General features: G+C 41.9%; 1 protein-coding gene across 2 annotated transcripts in view; it reads right to left on the reverse strand.

Moving 5' to 3' along the window:
- The window catches only part of NMT2 (N-myristoyltransferase 2), a 42,363-nt gene extending 21,262 nt beyond the window's left edge, over positions 1–21,101 (reverse strand). The window contains exons 1-4 of one of the 2 annotated variants that reach the window (XM_069458898.1): positions 20,992–21,088; positions 4,101–4,236; positions 3,667–3,709; positions 887–1,031 (exon numbers count right to left, since the gene is read on the reverse strand). In XM_069458898.1, the coding sequence (XP_069314999.1) occupies positions 887–1,031; positions 3,667–3,709; positions 4,101–4,236; positions 20,992–21,019 (352 nt within the window). In that variant the 5' untranslated portion in view covers positions 21,020–21,088. Of the gene's footprint in view, positions 1–886; positions 1,032–3,666; positions 3,710–4,100; positions 4,237–20,991 lie in introns of both variants that reach the window. The other variant, XM_069458897.1, reaches the window with a different exon arrangement.
- Between the last annotated feature and the right edge of the window lie 944 nt (positions 21,102–22,045).

Below are 22,045 nucleotides of genomic sequence, written 5' to 3' on the forward strand. Positions count from 1 at the left end.
AGATTATTTATATATAGCTGAGTAATTAAGAGTTGTGGATGGCGATTAACCCTTTATATGATATAGATTCTGGAACCTGAACAATCAAGAAAGAAAAAAATAATTATATGATACTCTATCTTCATATGCACATAAGACAAAACAGCAGGCGTAGGTTGTACATTTCTGAACATTTTTATGGCATTTGTAACATCATCTTTTTTTGTCCAATGTGAAAGAGGAACAAGGAAAGTACGATTATGGCAACTTCACTGGTAAGAGTCCAAGTGAAATGTAAGGAAGCGGGCACAGCCCCAGGAGAAGGGGCCCTGTGGTCATTTCCTAGAGGAACCAGAGCCCTTCAAAGGCCCTCACGAGGCGTCCTAATTCCCTTACAATACCGGAACATTATAGAGTTCATACTCACGAACAACACTGGCGATATTTAACGGATACTAATTAACACCACTGGTGAGCGTTCAGAATCCTGTTGATAAATAGTTCAAAACTTTCCATTTCAGTAAGATAGAATCGAGCACATTTTTTGAGTCTTTTGGAATAACTGAGGAGTGAAACTGCTAAAAATTTGTTTATGATATACACAAGAAAAACAACTCCATGAAGCCCAGAAAGAAAAAATGAATCCCTCTTCTATATACATTTTTAAGACTCTGATGTTTCATAAGTATGAGGAAACTGGGCGTTATTATAGGGATAGGAATCAGACTAAAATCACTGTTATCAAAAGCCAATGTCACTACCTAATAGTTATATTTTAAAAAGAAAAATAGTACTTCTGTGTAAATTTCAAATCTGTGGTATGAAACAAATAATATACATGAAGTAAAGTCTCTTTTGTGATTTTTACTAGGAGGAAAAAAAAAAAAAAAAAAGTCGGGAAGCTTACTTAGTTTGGGTACCGGCTGCGTGTCCCAAAACTGGTATCTGTGCTTTGCAGCCTCATCAATGCTCCTGGCGGGGCCATGGCACGCGTATAACAGCTCCATTGCTCTCTGGATGTGCTGCAGCTTCTGCATGGGAATGCTCGGATTCTACAAGAGCAAAGAGAGACACAAACCGTGAGAAAGCTGCCGTGCTCTTAAACTTGGGGCAGACGCCCATGTACCTGCCTGGGAGACTACAATACCTAAAAACTAGCAATCCTCCTCCAAGGCTGGTCAAGGGCATGGGCTCAAGTGTGTTACATACGAAAACATAAGCACTCATTTTCTGTTGAAGACAACGACAGTTCTCTAAGTCTGTTTGGGGAATGGAAGGAAATCGAAGCGAAGTGCTCTTGGCTTCCGTTTCCCATCTACCTGCAAGTGGTCCCCGGCATTGCCCCTCTGGGGGGAGAGGCCAAAGGAGTGACGTGCGACGCATGCAGTACTGTCACAGAGCAGCCAGGCAGCCGCCAGCCTCGTGTGCACCGTCAGGGAAAACGCTCTGCAGAAGCAATGCGGGGACGAGGGAAGTAACTTCTGGAACGGAAACTAGGCGCATGAGGGAAATTGTAGTTCATTTAGAAGGAAGAAAAAAAAAAAAAAAAAGAAAGAAAGATATCTGAGCTGGAAAGGAAATGATCAAGAAAGGAAACCTCTAACTAAGCCCCTTCCTCCTGGATACCCCGTGTCCTTCTCTAGCTACTCATGATCCTCTCGAGACAAACCCTCCAGCCAGAAGGAAGAGCAGTTTCCTCTGGAAATTCAGATCCTTGACAACCATACCTGTTGTCCCCAACCCAAGTGTTGGAAACTAAGCCTCCTTTTTAGGCAAACCACATTCTCAGTCTACAAATCAAACAATACCTTTAAACCCTAAAGTTCCTTTCTCAAAGCCAAGATTCCCATCCTCACTTGAAGATTCCCTGGCTCTTTTTCTTTAAATTCTTCAAATAATGTGATAATCCACAGAACATGAGACTGTACTTGACATGAGAAGGCAGTGCAGGGGACTGAATGTGGATATCAGTGACTTTTTTCAATAAGCAAAATGATTGAGAAGTTGCAGAATTTTGATACCATACAAAGAATATTCTTTGCTGCAATTCAGAAGCAGTTATAAAGAAACATCAGAGCCCTTCGGTTTTGTCGTATGTCAACACACCGTGGACACCAACAAAAGGTACAATTGACGCTCAGTGGTTTGTAAACAGTGACTTTGGACTTATGTTCAACTTGGAACCTGAAATCTGTGGTCTGGAGCAAATAGGTTTAACCTGGGAAGCTTACCATCTGACACAGAACGGAACAGGGTTTATATACTGCAGACTGCCCTGTGGTTGCATTTTTTGTGGGGTTTTCTTACTGTTCTTGACACTAAAATGATGCAACAAAACAAAGTCCTGAAGTCTAACTGGAGGCAGGATAACGTCTTAATGTCTCCGCTTAGAAGTCTAACGGCATAACCCAGGATTGCTGCAGTGTTTGTAAGCTGTTTTTTGGTTTTGTTTTGTTGTTTCCTGTTAGATAGTTTTCCTCTGTTAGATATGTAAGCTGTTTATCTTACATTTTGATTTGGATCAAAATCATAAGGCTCGTATCTTAATGACATACAAATTTAACAAAGTACTTTTCTTCCAATTCATTGTATTTTTGGATTATTTGCTCTAGTTTCTTGTAAGTGACCAGAGGTAGGAGAAAGGCTTAAAATCAGCAGGGGTAGAAGGAAAGGGCAGAAGCTGATGGTAGAAGCAACAGAAGATGTCCACACTGCAGACAAAGGATGCTGCGTTTATCTGATGAAGCAACACTGAGAGGAGTATTTTGCAAGCTTATGGTGGTATCCTCCTACGAGTTACCTTGGAAAATTATGTCTAGTGGATAGAATATTTATTACCTGAAAATCAAGTTGAAAAGCTAGGGAGGAAGAAGACTCCACTTTCTTCTCACCCCACCATCAGTCAGGATAAAGTTGGGGTAAGTAATTGTCCTTCTCAGTGATTCCTGGTCCTTTTGTGTGAAACAGGTGACGACGACAACAACAAAACTACCTGCCAGGCTCACTCCACGCCATGGAAGATAAACTTTGCATAAGGAAAAAAATATGTAAACCCACAAAACTTGCATCACGGTAGTAACTGCCACATACACAGTGTTTTATAACGTAAAAACTCTCTAATTAAAAAAATGATTGGATTTTAACCTCCTGACAGCCCTCTGAGTTGGGGAGAAGGCACCATCCCTGTTTCACAGGTAAGGGAACAGGGTGAAGGAAGGACAGCACCTGGGCCAAAGGCACACAGCTCATGAGCAAGGGAGCAAGAAGGTCTCTGATGCCGTCACCCCGAGCCATATCGGTGACACCACACGCTGTCCATAACTGACGTGGAGCTACAGTCATCGAAATCATCTCCACTCCATTATCCTTCCAATTTTACCCTTTCACCGTGAGTTTCGTGCATCAAGAGGGCTTTGTGCTTCCTGGAGGCCCTGCACACAGGACACCTGGGGCTTGGCTCCACACATGGGGGTGGCTGCCATCTGTGCCACCAGACGCCCGTGTGGCACAACCAACCCTCTGCTCGGCTGGCCGTGTGCCAACACGGGGCCCAGCTGGACCATTTCTGGGTTGGTCTAAACGTGTGTTTCTTCAGGGAGAATGTCAGGAGGTATTTCCCACCCTTGGCCGTAGAAGGAAGGATGGCCACCAAAGACAGGTCTGATTCAAAGTCAGCATCGGACTTACCCACGGCTTCTCTCGCTGAACTCTGCAGCCAGATGGTGTTGTGCTATTCAGGTAATTGGACAGACACCCAGAAAAATTAAAACGTGAATATCTTCTGAACGAAGAGTCATCAGATTATCAAGAGTAACTTCAAAAAAACCTAACAAGTTCACACTGACACTTTCTTCTACGACTATAATCTAAATACTCATTCACTTAGAAAGGGGGGGAAATACAGGAGACACGCACATACACACAAAAGCACAGTGTACCTCTCAGTGACTTGGGGGCCAAAGCCAGTTTTAAGGAGGCTGTAAATTCCCACCAGTTACTGGTGCCATTCACCACACCGTCACGACAGAACCCTCACACATCTGACGCACCAGAGCGCTAGGCTGCGTAAACCCACTCGTGCGGGAGACACCGCACAGGTGGAAACAAACCCCAGCTCTCACCTTTGAAGGCTGCTGAATTTTAATCTCCTGGGAATCAGATGCAGAATCTGACTTGGTGCCCCCCGAATAGGGTTTCTCCTTTTTTCTCTTCTGTTTTTTCTTTTTCTTTTTGGCTCCCAAATCCCCTCCGGGACTTCTGTAGGAAATGCAAAGAGGGCAAGTCAAAAAAAAAAAAAAAAAAAAGTCATTATATAAAAGTGAATTGCATAAAATTAATCACCTAGAAAAATACAAATGTTATGCACGCTAGAAAATAACTAAGTTAGGATGTAAATGGAAAATGAAAGGTAGTTAGGTCATGACGTTAACAAGTAATAAAGGAGAAATTACTCCACACGCTCCTGCAGGTGATGAGATGTCATTTAAGCAGGAAAATTGTAGAAATAAACCACATTTTATAACTGAAGTCAAACAGTAGTCACAGATATCACTGCTCTACTAATCTACTTTTTTGTCAGCCTTTTGAGGGAGAGATACAATAATGCAAAACATTCCATACAAACATCTCTTGTGTACAACAAACCACTAATCTCCTAAGCAACAGCATTAAAGAAACTTCTTTTCCGCAGAGGAGGAAATTTTTCCCGATAAAGATTTCTACTAGGAGAGCTAACAATAAAAAACACTCTAAGCAAAAAAAAAACATTAACTGGTGAAACATTTCCGTTTGGAACCCTTGTCATTTTACAGCTTTCATCTCCTGAAAGAGCAAATGGGGGGAAAAAAAAAGGACACAAGGAGATTTAAATTCTCCATTTATTTGGGCCTATTCTAGCACAAAATTCCCAGAAGGTAAATTAAAATTTAAAGTCAGAGATTATTGGTGCATTATTGCCCAATGCAGGGAAAAGTGATACAATCAGTTTCTGTCTATTGCTCTAAATCAATCAGCTCTTTCTGCTGCTACCTTTTTTCCTTGGGTTGGTATCTAATTATCACACGGATATTCATTACATGAGACTCAAATGTCATCAATACATATTAACAGCCTTATGATATTGGCCCTTACAGGCAACCAATTGTTTTCCTTCTATACATGCTTCTGAAATTTTCTTTTCTACATATGTTCTCATTTTCACAATGAGTGATTTTTAAACAAAAATTGAATCTTAAACATACCACTTGCTTTCCCCCCCACCCCTTCCACTTAACAAAGTATCTGAGAGTTATTTTCGTGTCAGGATGTACAGCTGTTGAACAACTGGTTTGAAGTGGGTGGGTCCAGAATATGAGGATTTTCTTCCACCTCTGCTACTCAAGAGACAGCAAGACCAACCCTTCCTCTTCCTCCTCCTCCTCAGCCTCCTCAATATGTGACAATGATAATGAGGAAGACCTTTATAATGATCCACTTCCACTTACTGAATAACAACTAGATTTTCTCTTCCTTATGATTTTCTTAACATTTTCTTTTCTCTAGCTTACTTCACTGGAAGAATACAGTATGTAATACACATAATGCAAACAATATATGTTAATTGACTATTTACATTATTGGTAAAGCTTCCAGTCCATAGTAGGCTATTAGTATTAACAGTTAAGTTTTGGCGGAGTCAAAATGACACGTGGACTTTTGGCTGTACAGGGGTCTGCACTTGGAACTCCCACGTTGTTAAAGGGTCAACCGTACTGAGCTACCTCCTTTCTTTTTAGCAACTAGACAGCGTTCCACTGTGCAGACAGATCACATTTTGTTGAACCATTCCTAGAGTAAAAAACCCTGCTATGAAAAAACTATTCTGGTACTTACTTCTTTGTGCATTCAAGCCAGTCTATCTAAAGGTGGAAATGCTAGGTCAAAGGGCATGCACATTTTTGGTTTTAATAAATACTTAAGACTGCTTTCCTAAATTCTGCACCAATGTCCACTCCACCAGCAGCGAATCAGAGCATCGGCTTCCCTACGTCTTTGCCAGCACTGAAATAGTACTGTCCTTTTTCATCATCAACAGGTGGAAACAAATCTCACTGTAGATTTAAGTTTCAATTATTTAATCTGGAGTGAGGCTACATATTCTTCCATATGTTTATTGACCATTTATATTTCTTCATGAATTGATCATGTATATCCCTTTCCTATTAGCCATCTTTAAAAAATGACTTATAGGTGTTCTTTATAATAGCATGGACAGCATCTATCGTTTATTAAGTATTTACTTTGGGTGCTTAATTCCATTTATAACAGCCCTCGGAGAGAGATTCTACATTATGTCACTATTACACTGCCAAAGTTTGTTGTCTGTTATTTAGATTGCAAATACGTTACCCAGTTTATTTTTTTAGCTCTTACAAAGGCCCTGACTATTCCAAAATTACATAAATATCCTTTTATACTTTTCTATCATTTTAATGGCTTTTAAGAAAAATAACATCCTAACCCCTTTGGAATAACACGTGTACAATGCGAGGTACTGTGCTTTTACTTGCCAAATAAATTATAAATATGAGACAGCCCCATTAGAACACAACTTTAATACAGGGTCAAACTGTACTAACACCGCTGCTACTGCAGAGACTAACAGAACAGAGAGGCTGGCAGGCCACTCATGGGATACCCATTCATTCACTCGACAACTACATAGTGAGGTCCATCTTGTGCCAGACACTGCTCCAGGTGCAAGGAATTTTAACATGTAGGAAATTCTTTGATGCTTCTGTCATAGAGAAGTTGGGTCTCTTCCCCTCCCATTGGATCTGGGTCAGCTTGCCTGTGATTCGCTGATAAGGCACAGAGGAAGTGACACTACATAAGTTCTGAGGCTGTTCAGTTTCGCCCTGCTTCCTTTGGGATGCTCACTCTGGAAGCAGCCAGGAGCTGCAGAGGTCTGGCTGCCCTGAGACCACCAGGCTGGGGGACAGTTCCGCAGACAAAGCCGCTGAACTTCCAGGCAGCAGCCCCTGTCCACCACCGGTGGCCCATAGGGGTGAGTGGTCTCAGCCTAGTCTGCAGGTGACTGCACAGGTTTGAGAGGCCCCAAGTGAGAAGCTGCCTGTGCCGACTTCACGACCACAGAATCTGTAAGTGGCTGTTTTATGTCACCCAGTTTGTGATGATTTGCTATGCAGCAATAAACAACGGAACAGAAATTTGGTATACTAAAGTGTATGGCTGCTGTGATTAACAAAAAGCTAAAACGGGTGGCACTGGCTTTACGACCAGGTGGCAGACAGAGCTGGAGATACCCGGAGGAACCTGCCAGGGAAGGGGCATGACCTGAGGAAGCCATCAGCGAGGGTGCAAAGTAAAATAGTGTGAACGTCATCGGAAGACTGAGGAACGGACACCTCTGTCACGGAGCAGAGGAATACTTATAAAACTGTCGCCAGCAATAATGTGAAAAATAGAAAACGGACCTAATGAACTTGATGATCTAACTAAGTGGGCAAAGAGTTGAAAGTGCTGGCCGCTTCTAGCTGTCTATAACAAAACGAGAAAGGAAAGATTAACTAAAGAAGGACCATTCAGGTAGTAAGTAGAATTTAAAGAAAATATAAACCCAGCCCATACCTGCTAGATTCAAAAATAAAGCTATCCCTCACCCCCAGCATCTCCAGAGAGCAAAGCAGTCACATATTAAGTAACATCTCAGGACAAAAAAATAAATAAAAATCCAGGGTGGAGCTGTCAGACCTCAGAAAGATCTAATCAAAAGGCCTTCTGAGTTTCTGAAGGATGCACCTCGTATATCCTCTCTTTAAACAATATGGCTCCTACGAATTTAAATTTTTTTTTTTTTTTGTTAGACACAACATTTCACTCTGTTACCCAGGGTGGAGTGCAGTGGTGCAATCATAGTTCACTGCAGCCTCGAACTCCTGGGCTCAAGCGATCCTCCTGCCTTAGTCTCTCAAGTGGCTAGAACTATAGTCGTGCATGACCATGCTCAGCTAATTTTTTTTTGGGGGGGGGGGAGTTAGAGACAGGGTCTCGCTATGTTGCCCAGGCTGATCTGGAACTTCTGACCTCAAGCAATCCTCCCACCTCAGACTCCCAAAGTGCTGGGATTACAGATGTGAGTCACCGTGACCAGCCTTCTGAGAATCTTAAGGGCATTGTTCCATCACTACCCCACAGGGAGCCCAAGGTTAAGCAAAACTTATCTCCAAGATTTGTAGATGTGGCTTTTGTCTAATGGTGTGGACTATAAACCAGCACACAGGAAGCCCATGACATTTTCAAAGGAACTGTATGAGCTTGAGAGTGGCAGAGCAGAACAGATAAACAAGAAATGTCACAGTGAAATGTCAGAGATCTCAACCATCAAACGTGGTACTTAAGGAAATTGGACATTTCATACTTAATAAGTATAAACTTTTTAATTTAAAATGGATGAATTATTCATCTGTAAAGTCAAAATATGAAAGATATGTTCAACAGTTAGAGAAACTGTTTAAGAACTAAGCACTTGAGTTATAGATTCATATTTCCATTCTAATTCTTAAAAAGAAAACCGTGCTCCTTTTTGGAGATATATTAAGATCTTGTCAAGCGGTACCCATGTGGTCTAAAAATAGTAAGGCATTCTCACCCCAAAACGAGCAGTTTATTTCCATCAGTGTAATCAAACTTGTACCATCATGATGTTTACATTTAAAATCATCTGGTGGCTAAGGACACCCATAAATATCTGACTAGCAGTTGGGCTTAAACAAACATATCACAGCCAGGTACCATACATATATGCTGTGGATATGTATGGCTTTATATATATTCTGATTTGGGAGTAGGAATAGTTTAGGCCGTCCTCCCTCAATTTTCCTAGGGCTGGCACCTTGTAAAGTGGTGAGCCTGCTGGACTGTTACTGTTTTTGTGTGTGTGTGTGTGTGTGTGTGTGTGCGTGTGCGTGTTTGTGTGTTACAGAAGAAATCTATTCATAACTGCATCCCTAAGGTCTATACTGTCTCACGCTAGAAGATATAACAAATGACTCTTGAATGAATGAAAGAATGAATGAATAATTCTGGCTCTTGAGGTGGTTCCAATCACATATTAATATTATTAATTAACAATAATTAATTAGGTAAAATATTAATAACTCTGAAAGCTACAATTCTCCCAACCTTGATGGTAAAGCCTACTGCAATTTATTATCGAGCACTTATCGTACATGTACTATGTGGGCTGCACCGTACGGGGGCAGGGGGCAGAGGGAAGGTGTAGTAACCAAAATCGTAAGGACATGCCCTTGGCTTCACAACCCAGGGAATTATCTCTCTTCTGCCACTATCCTTTGTTTTACCTACTGCTGGTTATGGCTTTTCTAGAAACCACTAGGAGCCCAGGACCTCACAGCTTGTCTGTACAATACACCCAGTTTAAAATATCTCCAGATTTCCAAGAAGCTTGGATGCTTTGAAGCAGATGCCTATCAAACTGGATAAAAATATCTCCATCAATGAAGATTCCAGAAATATCTGTCCTGGGTGTGGATTAATTTTCTCCAAAACAGATAAACAAACTCACAGAAACTGGAGTGGATCTCAAGACATTAAAAATCACCACACTATTTCACTAAAAAATTCCTTAAATAAGTTTTTATCACCCATTTTGTAACTTACAGGACACTAGGGCAGTGAGGTTTTCTGCTAATTACAATTTGGGGGTTAACTGATGTTACACACCAAAACTACCTCCCTCCCCCCGGCCCCCCCCCACCCCGCCGACAGCATTGCTAAAAATCATACTTTCTTACTGTGGTATAATGAAGAAACTGTAATCATTTTTGTTAACTGTAGTTCATCAAGAGTTTTTCTTTTTTCCCTCTATCTGAGCTTTAAAAATAAATTGACAGAGAGCTATAGAAATCAGGCACTAAATTGGTCACCTCCTCCTCCGAACTCCCAGACACATCTGAGAGCACGTATGCAGTGGGGAGAAGCCGAGCTTTTTGGAACGAGGAGGAGCTACTGACCCATTTCCACAGGCTGTAAGGAAACCGGGGAATTAGAGCTGACAGGTACACCACTTGATATCCACTAGGACAATTATAACCAAAAAGATCATAACCAGTGCTGGCGAGGACGTAGAGAAACTGGAACCCTCATACACCGGTGGTGGGAATGGAAAATGGTGCAGCCCCTTTGGAACCCAGTCTGGCAGTTCCTCAAAACTCTAACCACACATTTCCCATATAACCCAGCAATCACATTCCTGGGTATATAACCAAGAAAAATGAAAACTTACGTCCACACAAAAACCTGTTCACAAATATTGATAACAGCATTATTCATAATAGCCAGTACGTGGAAACAACCTAAATGTCCATCGACTGATGAAGGCATAAAGGAAATGTGATCTAGCCATACAGTGGAATATTATTCAGCAATAAAAAATGAAGTGCTGATGATAAAACATGGATGAACCTTGAACACAGTATGCTGAGTGAAAGAAACCAGTCACAAAGGACCCCCTATTGTATGATCTCATTCGTACTAAATGTTCCAACAGGCAAATTAATGGAAGCATGAGGTAGATTAGTGGCTGTCAGGGGCTGAGAAGACGGAGGGTTTGGGTGGTTATGGCTAAGGGATGCAGGCTTCTTTCTGGAGTGATAAAAATGGTCTAAAATTGATGGCAGTGATGGATGCACAACTCTGTGAATATACTAAAACCCACCGAACTGTACACCTTACATGGGTGAATTGTACGGTGTGTGGATTGTATCTCAATAAAACTGTTTAAAAAGTTGACAGGTCCAACTCCTATCCCCGGGGGTGGTAGGATGTTAAGACCTGCACAGTCAGGAGTCAGCTATGGCTGTGTAGCTGGGTTCCGCTTCTGAAAGGAGACATGTGACAGAAAGAGATGCCACAGTAGGCAGGCAGGAGGGACACAGAGCAGGCTGTGGGATAATAAGGGAAAATCCGTGCTCAAGAGAAGTCTCTTCCTGGAAATATAATGGAGAAAACTGATTCAGACTATAGTGTTTGAGGTTGAGTACTGACTCACAGAAATTTAGCCATGGAAATTACATTGCTTTTTTATAAAGATCCTTTGATCTTTCAGAACAGAAGTTCCATTTCCTTCTTTCCCAAGATTTCATATCAAAGTCCCACAAAGAAAAGGCTCTCAGTTTTGCTACCTGGGAAAGGAGATACTTCAGTCTGTGTCTAGTGAGAACCTGTGGCCCATTCAAACTTCAAGTGAAAATCAATAAACTCCTCAGCTGTGGAAATGTCAAATATTTAGTAAGCACATCAGAAAATCTCTTCAAAGAAGCATTCATAGAATCTACAGACAGGACTTGATGGAATAGCCAATGTAACAGAGCCACATAAACATTTTACAGGTGGTCCAGGAGAACGTCTATGAAAACCCATCCTTCTTCTCTCCCTGGACACACAGCTAGCCCACACAGCTCCCCGGCCACCCAGGGAGCACCTGCCCGGGACTGGCACGTGAATAAGAAAGAAAATTCCACTGTGTTGGGCAGTCAGTGTTAGGGTCTGTGTATTACAGCAGCTCAGCCCAACATAACTAATACGTCAATCCTAACAGTGACATCAAAAGAGCTCAATTTTTGGTATGTGAATTCCAAAGATAAACAATTTTAGACTTTATAGGATACCACCAGAGGGATCATTTAGCTCCATTCCACAGTGAAATAAAATAAAAATTAGTAGTTTGATGCTGCAATTATTTTACAAATATTTTCCCACTTGATTTCCAAGTCCTTGCATAGAAAATGTGGAAATATCAGTGATTATAATCTTCTTTGTATTTTCATGCATTTTCTAAATCGTCTGTGATCACAATACCTTTGTAACCAAAACATTATTGAAATACAACAGAGCTCAAGAACAGACAAACAGATCAATGAAATACAACAGACATACCCATGGTGACCTATGATATATATGAACTTGATACATGATAAAGCTTACATCATAAATCAGCAGTAAAAAAACTTTTTAATAAATAGCATCAGAAAAACTGGCTTCCTATATGCAGAAAAATAAAATTAGTTTGCTATGTCCCACAATATACAGAAACAAATTCCAAATGAGGTAAAGATCCAAACTTGGAAAACAAAACCTTAAAACTGAAGGCAGTGATGTCTGTCCATTTAGTTCACATCTGTCCAATGCCAAAGTGTGCGGCGTATAGTGGATGCCCAAGTATATATCTGAATAAATAACTGAAAGAATTAGATGACAACTTTGTAATGTCAGTGAAGAATTTCTTAAAACAAGGGCCCGAAAGTACAAACCACGATAAAAGGTAGTAACTTTGACTACATGAAAGTTAAGCATTTTACGGCAATTGATTATAAACAAAATTTTAAAACTACAAAATGAGGCAAGATATTTATAACACACATAAGAAAGTTTTAATAGCCAAGATATATAAAAAGCTCTTTTCCCCCATCACATTTTATAACCAGTATAGTATGTAGAGGCAACATAACATCCTGGCCACGACTGCAGGCATTTAGCTAGAGTTTGACCACCTGAGTTTGAATCCTGGCTCCACCACTTCCCAGCTGCGTGACTTTGAGTTTATTACTTAACCTCTCTGTGCTTTGGTTTCCACAACTGTAAAAGGATGATGTTTTCAATAAATAGTCATAGAAAAATTGTGAGGATAAAATAAGTTATTCACACAAGAACTTAGCACAGTAGCTGACACATAGAAATCATTCAGTGAACGTTAGCTATTACAATTGCCCTGCTTTAATTTTCTTCATATGACTTATTGCTAGCTAAAATTACATTCTTTAATTCCCTCTAACTGGAACATAAGATCCACAAAACAGGGCTAGGAACTGTGTTCTTAGCACCTAAAACATTACCTGACATATAAAAAGTTCTCAATAAACATTTGCTGGATGAATGAGAAATCAATAAAAAAGTCACTAAGAAAAAGACAAAAGACTGAAGGAAGAATGGGCTGAGGATATGAATCAGCGCTTCACAAAAGAGGAGGCCCTAATGGACAATACACTTATGGAAAAAAAGATGCTCAATTTTATCCACTGATTTGGCAAGCTTTTCTTTTTGAGACAGAGTCTCGCTCTGTCACCCTGGGTAGAGTGCAGTGGTGGTATCATAGCTCACTGCAACCTCAAACTCCTGAGCTCAAGTGATCCTCCTGCCTCAGCCTCCCGAGTAGCTGGGACTACAAATGTGTGCCACAACATCTGGCTAATTTTTCTATTTTTTAAAATAGAAACGGGGTCTCTCTCTTGCCTAGGCTGCTCTTGAATTCCTGGGCTCACACAGTCCTCCTGCCTCGGCCTCCTAGAATGCTAGGATTACAGGCATGAGCCACCACCCCTGGCCTGATTTGGCAAGCATTTTAAAGTCTCATAACATCAGAAAAATGTGAGAAAGGGAACACCCATATACCACTGGTAAAATGTAAATGGAAACAACATTGGAGAACAATATGGTACTGCCATTATCACCACCATCATCATAACCATCATGACCACGATCATCACCATCTTCATCCTCACCATCACCATCATCAACATTACATCATCACCATCATAATCATCACAGAAGCTACCGCTTTAGAACACTCACTATGTATCAGGCACTGTACCAAGCACCTTAAAGATATCAAACTTGTAAATTGTCACAATGATGAGCTAAGTCCGATCATCATTATTATTCCCACTTTATAGTTGAGGAAACTGAAATATAGAGAGGTTAAGTAACTTACTCAAGGTCACGTGGCTAATAATGACAGAGCCAGGACTTGAATCCAGCCAGTCTGGCTCCAGAATCCCTATAATTACCACACTATTCAGTTAGGTATTTCCATTGGTTGACCATCTTTTTAGATATTTATTGACAATTTTTAGGTCTTCTTTTGTGAACTGCCTATTCATGATCTTTGATCTTTTTTTATTAGCCTATTTTATCAAATTGTAACAGGCCATTGTACCATGTATGCGCATGCCCTGGAGCTCTGGTTAGGATATCAAATCACTTCACTAGAAGGAAAGGCACTATTAGGGAGAAAATACAAGGCTGTTTTGTACAGTTTATGAAAAACAGTAAAAGTAACCCAAAGGTGCATGACACTGCCCTGCTGAGGGAAGAGAATTTGCACCCACAGCTGGGGAAGTCACTGTGGCTGACTCAAATTCTCAGAGTGTACTGCCCACATGTGGGTGCTCACCCTGGATTGGGGCACCCATCTTACATAAGCTGATCACATGGCCACCATTCGATAATGGATTTTACCTGCAGTTTAGATTCTTAGAGAAATCACCATGACTGTTTGTTTTGTCAGTGGCTGATCTGTGTAATTCCAGTATAGATTTCTTTACTCTTTTTTTTCCCCCAAGTAAATGCATAACCCAGAGCAGGAAGCCCACCTTCCAGTGGTCATCATCTGGTCATCATTATGGCCTCATCTAAAGCAGGGTTTCAGCCACTTCATGGGTTTGGTTGCTTCAGGGTTTACTCAGCGTGTTTCTTCTCTTGGGATCGGGATTGCAAATATCCACAAAGCCATATCACTTCTGGTCAAAGCAGCAAGTCATGCACGAGCCCTACTAAGGCTCAGAGCTCGAAGATGCCCAAGAAGTTTATGGCCAGTTTGGGGCAGAGACAACGATAAAAGGTCAACCGAGCAGGCAGGTAGGTGGCTGCTGCCGCTGAGGTGGAAGCTTTGGGGCAAGATGACTGCAGGACCAGCCAACAATCTGAATATTTACACTGCTGTCAGCAGCAGAGGGTGGCGAGCTCTAGACAATGGCTGAGCAATAAGCCCTGGATTCAAAACAAGCCTGGCTGGAGTGGAAGAACTCTGACGATGTCCTTAACTGGCTTCTGGTCTAGTTTGTCAGTCAGCCCCTTTTCTTATATACTGGGCTGTTTCCAAGTTTTTGGTTCTTTTAAACCTGTACCATATTCTAAATGTGGGAAAATTATGTCCCATTCTCTTTAGCCTTCTCCTTTTACAATTATTTCATTATTATCAAACAATTTTGGTGCCCACTTCATATAAAAACCCAATTCTGCTAAGATGATAGTGTTAAACTATAATAAACTTTCATCTAACACTCATTGGCCAGAAACTTGTCTAGTGTGAAGTTCAATTTGTAAAGTGAGACCTGTCTTTGCAGATAGTCCAAGATCAGAATATAAAAGGAAATATTTAAAATGCTAAAAAAAATTCTGTTACATATCTTTAAATACAAATTGTTCAGTCATTGAACAAACAAATTTCTTAAAGGCTTACTTCTGTGCATCTTATGTAAAACTTCCTAAGGATGAAATGATGAACAAAACAAGTAGAAATTCCAAAAATTTTTTAAAAGGCTTGAAGGAGTTGGCAGAGTATATCCTTCATGACAGCCCGAATTAGTGAACAATTGTCCTATTTTTTTATAGCTTTTCTCACCCATACTCAAAAATGTTTTCCTGATAGAATAGCTGATATACACTAGTTCCCATATAACTTTTCTCATTTCTGGGCCTGTCTGAGTTTTAAAGGAAGATAGTTAAGTAAAAAAAAAAAATGCTTTTTTTTCCCTGAATCTCTATATTATCATCGTTATATTTAAAAATATTAATGTGTGCCAGCCAAGTTAATAATTTGATGTACTTTTAAAATTATATGCCTATTTCTAAATTCCCTTGCATATCAAATTTGCATCTTTTAACTTTCTTTTTTTATGTATCGCAGTTCTGATCAGAGAGCCACTCAATTCTTTCATTAAAGGAATGTCCCATATTTCGATGAAATCTTTGTGGTTACAGGGTACGACAAAATACTATGCTCCCCCACCTCCCCCCAGAAAAATCTTGTAAAGAAGTAAGGGGCATGATCTGCCTGGGGTAGGAAGAGAACTTCCATCTAAAAGAATGGAATCTTATATGCAAGAACTCAGGAAATACACCATCCATATACTTAAAAAAAAATTAAATGAAAAAGTACTTAAAGAAGAAAAGGAGAGTGTATGTTCTGCAAAGAATAATGGTAACTGATAAAAACAGTAATAATTAAGAAAAAAGTCTTTAGGGATTAAGGGATACAAGGGTAAAAATAAAAGAAGCCACATGGAATAAAAATTCTAGGTTATTTCAACAAAACCTAGGAAATGAAAATGAGAAGATATCAAAATATCCTACTTTTGTCTTGTGAGGTGGTAGAATATTTTGGATATCTTTAAATACATAGGGAAATATAGATAAAACATGCTTGTTCAAGATTTAAAGATAATCCCCAGAAGAAAAGAAAAAGGAAGAATGAAAAACTAGACACATTCAGCAAAAGTCAGGAAAATAAAAAAAAATATTTTGAGTGTCATGAAAGCTCACAAACAAAATTAAAAGGCAAAAGATGATCTGAGCTGCCCCATACCAGAGCCACTAGCCACACAGGGCTATTTAAATTTAAGTTAATTAAAATAAAAGATTGCTCAAGTGTTCGAGAGTCCCATGTACTAATGACTACCAAACTGAATTTCTACCACCCTAAAAAGTTCCAGCAGACAACATTAATGGTGAAAAATACAAGGTAATTATGATCCCGTTTATGTTAAACACAGACATATATTAAAATATTGAGTTAATTAAGCTGCCAATGGTGGCATCTCTAGGATATAAGATGACGAAGAGCTTTCATTCTATACTTTATACACTTTATTGTTTGAATTTTTAAAAAGCACATTTTACTCTTAACAAGAGTTAACAGTCCTTAACATATTTTCAAATGCAACAACAACAAACCAGTCAATTTCTTTCTTGAACTTGAAGTAGAACTTGGTTCTGTTAAAGTGATTATAACCAGAATAGATTTATAGCATATATTTGTGCTATTAAACAGAGATGGCAAAATATGTGTCCTATATTTAGAAATTTTCTGTATTTTAGCCAATCTCTGGGAGAAGTTTGTTCTGGGCCAAAGCATGATTCAGATGCAAGTCTTAGCAGATATTTGATCATTTCAAACTGTATTTCTTGAATTGCAGAGGTCCCTTGGGTAAGGATCTCATTTAGATTTATACAGTTGATAACAGATCAAATTTCAGAAAAGGCAGCTTTGAGTTATCCCTTAAATTTTTGATGACAAGAAAAACCTACTGAGAGTTATAGTAAGTTTCTGTATGTTCCTACTGATACCATACAGTTGACTAAGGGAAAGTTCCTGCACTCAATCTTAACCACAGACAGATAAAGTCAGATATGACAACATACTGCACAGAGAATAATCTCACTTTTTTTTTTCCCTAAATGGGGGGTCGTATAAGAGAGGTTGTGTTCTTTGTTAAAAGAATTCCGACGTTTTCATCTTTGCCTACTTACCAGATCTTTAATTTTTCTAAGAAAAAAATTTCTTAAAAATGTCTTCACCCTTAAATACTAAAACCATTTTGTATCTACCTCAGGGATTAATTTAGTCATTTATCGGCCAAAAAGGACATATTCATATGTGTTTATTTTGATTCCCTACATAAATATTCTAGGTAGCTGCTTCCTATTTCATCATAGTGAATATTCAGGGAAAAGCTCTTCTAGTGGGAGAAGGATGAAAAACATCAATCTGTCTAGGAAATAGGCATTCTGAAAGTCAGCATTGGTAAACCAAGGAGAGGGAGGTTTGGGTTTGCTACCAACGTAAGCACCAATTTTATTTGAGGCTAACTGTGTGATTTTTGTTTCTAACACTGGACAATATCCTGAATGCGGTAAGAGATAATGACTGCTGCCAAATGTATTTCACAAAACGAGAAGTCGCCCATTGACATGGCACGGACAAGAAGATGGCGAGTTTCAGCTGATCCTTCAACAATTTGCCTGTCCTCAATGGTTTCCCCAAATCCCTTTATAAGAAACAGAAGACACAAACACAGCAAAGATGATCCGAGTATTAAAGATCCTTCAGTATCTACCTAACTTCAAATCCAGCCATGAAAGCTCCTATGAAATTCATCCTACAGGTAACCTCTTTCACACCATGGCCACCCACAGCAGAACAGAAATCTTCAGTCATTTGAACTATTTGTAATAATTTGCACAGGAAGCTGCACTGAAATTAATAGAAAATCTTTTCATGCTCCCTCAAACTCTTTACAAAGACCTACTTACTTACTTTAATTGCAAATCATGTGTTAAAGCAAGTTATCCAAAAGAACTTTCTAGGCAATCCTCTATTAGCCTGGTTCTAATTGCCATATATTGTTTGAAAATAATAAAACTATACTTCTTTGAATACAGTCTCATTAATTAAAACTACAAATTCCTCCCCTCTCCTCTATGTTTTTTTTTGAAATTCATAAGATTTTTATAGTGGTATATCACTTCCATACTTGGGTGGACCAAAAGGATAAAGAGCTCATTCTCCATGAAAAATAAAATACAAAGATAGTGAGATTCAAGTATTTTATAATACTTACACCATTGCTTTGAATTAAACATAAAACATCTTATATTTTGTTCACTGACTCTCAGCATTATTCGTAAAAATGAAATGCTCTTTTTAGTCCATAAAGAAAATTCCATGAAAATAAAAGTATATGCAGTAATATTTACATGTTGGTGCAAAATAAGAATCTAATTGGATATTTTCTTTTTATTTGAGGCTCTAGTTTCAGCTTACTGTGTCTAAAACAAGTAGTAAATACATTATCCCGGATGTTCAATGGTGGGGGCAAATTAATTCTTTTTGGCCACAAGAGTACTATTGGGTAAATTACCACTCTGTGCACCGACAGCTGCGTTGTGGCTTCAAATTGATCATCTGCCTTTAAAAGGTGAAGCGTGGACCTACTCATTCATCTAAAGGCTTATTATATGTTACTTGTTCAAACTGGTACAGAATGAAGAGGCCAAGTGCAGAAAAGGAGTCTTTCCAACGTTAACATTTACAAACTTGAGCTCCTTCAAGAAAATCTAGGTTTCTACTGAGCCATATCATCAGAACAAGAGCCAAATAAAACACAATTACTCCCCCAAATTTGGCACACACTGTCGAAATTCAAAACCAAAAAAGCAGTCTAACATGAGCAGCCATTTGGAGTTTTACTAATCTCCTTACATTTTAATAGAGTACAATAAACCCATTATATTAATTTCTTCTCACTAGAAGCTGTAATCATGTTATCTGCTCTTGGTTAAAAACATTACAGTCCACCGGGCATTTCTAAATTTTTATTAACCTTGCTAATACATAATGCAGGGGCTGAGGCACAAAACTGAGAACTCAGAAGGCACAGAGATTCTTTGGGTGCTACTCCAAGAACTTCACCCAGACTCTTGAAAGGTGTCAGGAGACAGGCCGGACCAACTAGCACACAGGTCAGTAATTCTTTCTACCATGGACATTGTCAACTGTGGAAGTCCTAATCAAACCCTCAACCTACAATATCAATCAAACCAACAATAGGCAGAAATTACAGCAGAGACGACAGAAATCCAGGGTCTCTCTAGAAAGATAACTGGCAGGTACTGAAGTTATTTGGGTGGTCCACCAATCACGTTTGCATCTGGGCCCATTTCTAGCAACAGAACCATTGTTTCAAAAACATATTTATATTTATCTATCAAAGGCAAATTTCTATCGCTGCATCAACAGAACTCAGACTCAGATTTCTGTACAACTTCCTTTCCCCTCTTTGAAAAAAAAAATTCTAGACTAGAACATTCGGTACTTGCAGCTGCCACTGAAGTATTCGCTGCAAAAATAATAATAAAAAAAAGCAACTTGCAAAGGGGAAATACATGCAATCAAGCTTTTCTTTTTCTTGCTCTCCCGTTTAATATTTTATAACGCATTAAAGGTCAGTAAAAGTTCCTTTTTCAAATCTTCAGGAGACGTTAAATAGAATGCAAATGGTTTACACGTTTCAATCATCAACCCTTTGAAGAATCTCTTCATGAACCATCTGTGACTCAGGCCTATCCTGTTTTCAAGATGACCCACAACCCTCTCCATCGGTCACCGGGGTTCGCCAAATCGCAAAATCTCACTTCTAAGGGGGGCAGCAAGAACTGCTCTGCAACCAGCGCATAGTTTGAATCCTACGGGATAAAAGGATAACGCAAACACCACTTTAAAATGACCCCCTGCCTCTAAACGGAGGACGTCAATACCAGCTTTAACCTGGAGCAATCCCTTCTCCAAGAGAAGAGCAAATCGAGTCTGCAGGGGAGGAAGAGGGGCCAAGGGTAGAAGGATTAAGAAACCCGATCAAGTGTTGAAACACTCGGTGCGTTTGGCTGAGTAGCCCAAAAGCCAGGTTTGCAAGCGGGTTGCGGTCGCGTCTGCGGGTGCTCTGCTCAGGGGTTCGGCCCTGGCGGGGGGCAAAGCTGAGCGTCCCCACGAGCGGCCCGGGCCGGGACCCCCTCGGCGCCCCGCGCCCGCGCTGGGGAGGCAGAACTTTGCGCACCTGGCCGCCAGCAGGCAGCCCCGAGCCCACCCGCCACCTCTCCACGCCACCCCCGACCCGCGGCTTCGCGCGTTTCTTTGCCGGCGCCGGCAGCGCGGGGAAGGGAAGGGTCTGCCGGACTTGAGGAGGACGGCACGGCGCAGAGGAGGGCGACTTCCCACCCCCGGGCTGCAGCGGCCAGGGACGCCGCCGCCGCCACAAAGGAAGGGCGTCGCGCCTGTCCTCGCTCCCACGGAGAGCCGCTCGCTGGTCAGGGCAGCGCGCCGCCTCACGGGCCCGGACGCCGCGCGGGTGGGCGAGGCCGGCCGGCGGGGGCGCGCCGCAGGTGACAGCCTGGGGCCCCCGCCTCCCGCGTCGCCTCTTCTCTCACGAGCCGCGCCACCCGGACCTCGCCGGGGGGCTCCGCGCCGCAGCGAAGCCCTCGCCGGGCGGAGCGGCCGAGGGGCCCCAAGCCCCGGGAGCCGGCGCCCGAGAGGGAGCCGCGAGGCGGGGCGCGGTTCCCGCCCTGTCGCGCCCTGAGGCGCCCGCGCGCCGCTCCTACCCTTTGGCATGCTCCGTCTCCTCCTCATTGTCCCCGTCTATCCCGCACGTGTCCTGGTCGTCCAGCTCCAGGCTCTGCTGGCTGGCCGCAGACTCGCTGTCCTCCGCCATCGCGGCGGCGCGGGCTGGGAAGGCGGCGCGCGGGGGGCGGGGCCGGCGCGGGGCGGGGTGGGCGGGGCCGCAGCTCCTTACAGTGCCGCCTGCCGTCCCGCTCGAGTCCAGACGCCACGCCGGCCCCGCCCCGTCTGGCCCCGCCCCCACGCCGGAAGGCCCCGCCCCCACGGCAGGCTCGGCCTCGGCCCCAGCCCCGCCCACACTGGTCGGCCTGCGCTCAAGGGGGCGGCCGGCGCTTCCAGACTCCGGAGGTCTGGGGCAGAGGCTGGTGGGATCCGGATCCCGCGGCCGGGTGGGACCCTGAAGCTCGCGCCGCGCCTCATCCCGGCTCTGAAGGCCGCAAGTGCAGACTCGCAGTCCTGAGCGCCGGCATTTTTGGAACACAGGCCTCACGACTGTAGCTCCGCACGAGTTCCGGAGCGCCCTCCACCTGGGCGGGTTTCCACTCAGGAGTGGGCGTGCCGAGGCCTGGGGTTTCCAGAAGCTCTCCCCGCCCCCTCGCACGCGTGCACTTTAAAAAATTGCATGTCATATCGATTTAATAAGTTATAAAATCAAAGTCAAAGTCAAAAGAGTGCTTCCAACCTGCCCTGTTCCAACCAGGCTCGTAGACCTAAAACTCTGGACAGAAAAATTCTTGAGCTGGACTCCACACAGAGAGGGTCAACTCACACCATAACAGCTATCTCGAGGGAAATGGGGACGTTGTCCATGGTGTCGGGGATTGGACAATTTCGGGTACCACTCTGGCTTCCCTAAAATGAAGGTCATGACCTAGATTTCCAAACTAACATGAAAGGCCTTCTGGGCTGAAATCACACGTCTGTCTGTCCCAGTGAGCAGGAGAGGGAAGGAGGCACACAGCAGGACTGCCAAACAGCAGGCCCTTTGCTTTGCTTCTCTGAGACGGACAGTGTCCTAAGGTCCTGCCAGGCCATCGG

Source organism: Eulemur rufifrons, chromosome 25 (genome assembly GCF_041146395.1).
Source record: "Eulemur rufifrons isolate Redbay chromosome 25, OSU_ERuf_1, whole genome shotgun sequence".
In the NCBI taxonomy this organism is placed as follows: Eukaryota; Metazoa; Chordata; class Mammalia; order Primates; family Lemuridae; genus Eulemur; species Eulemur rufifrons.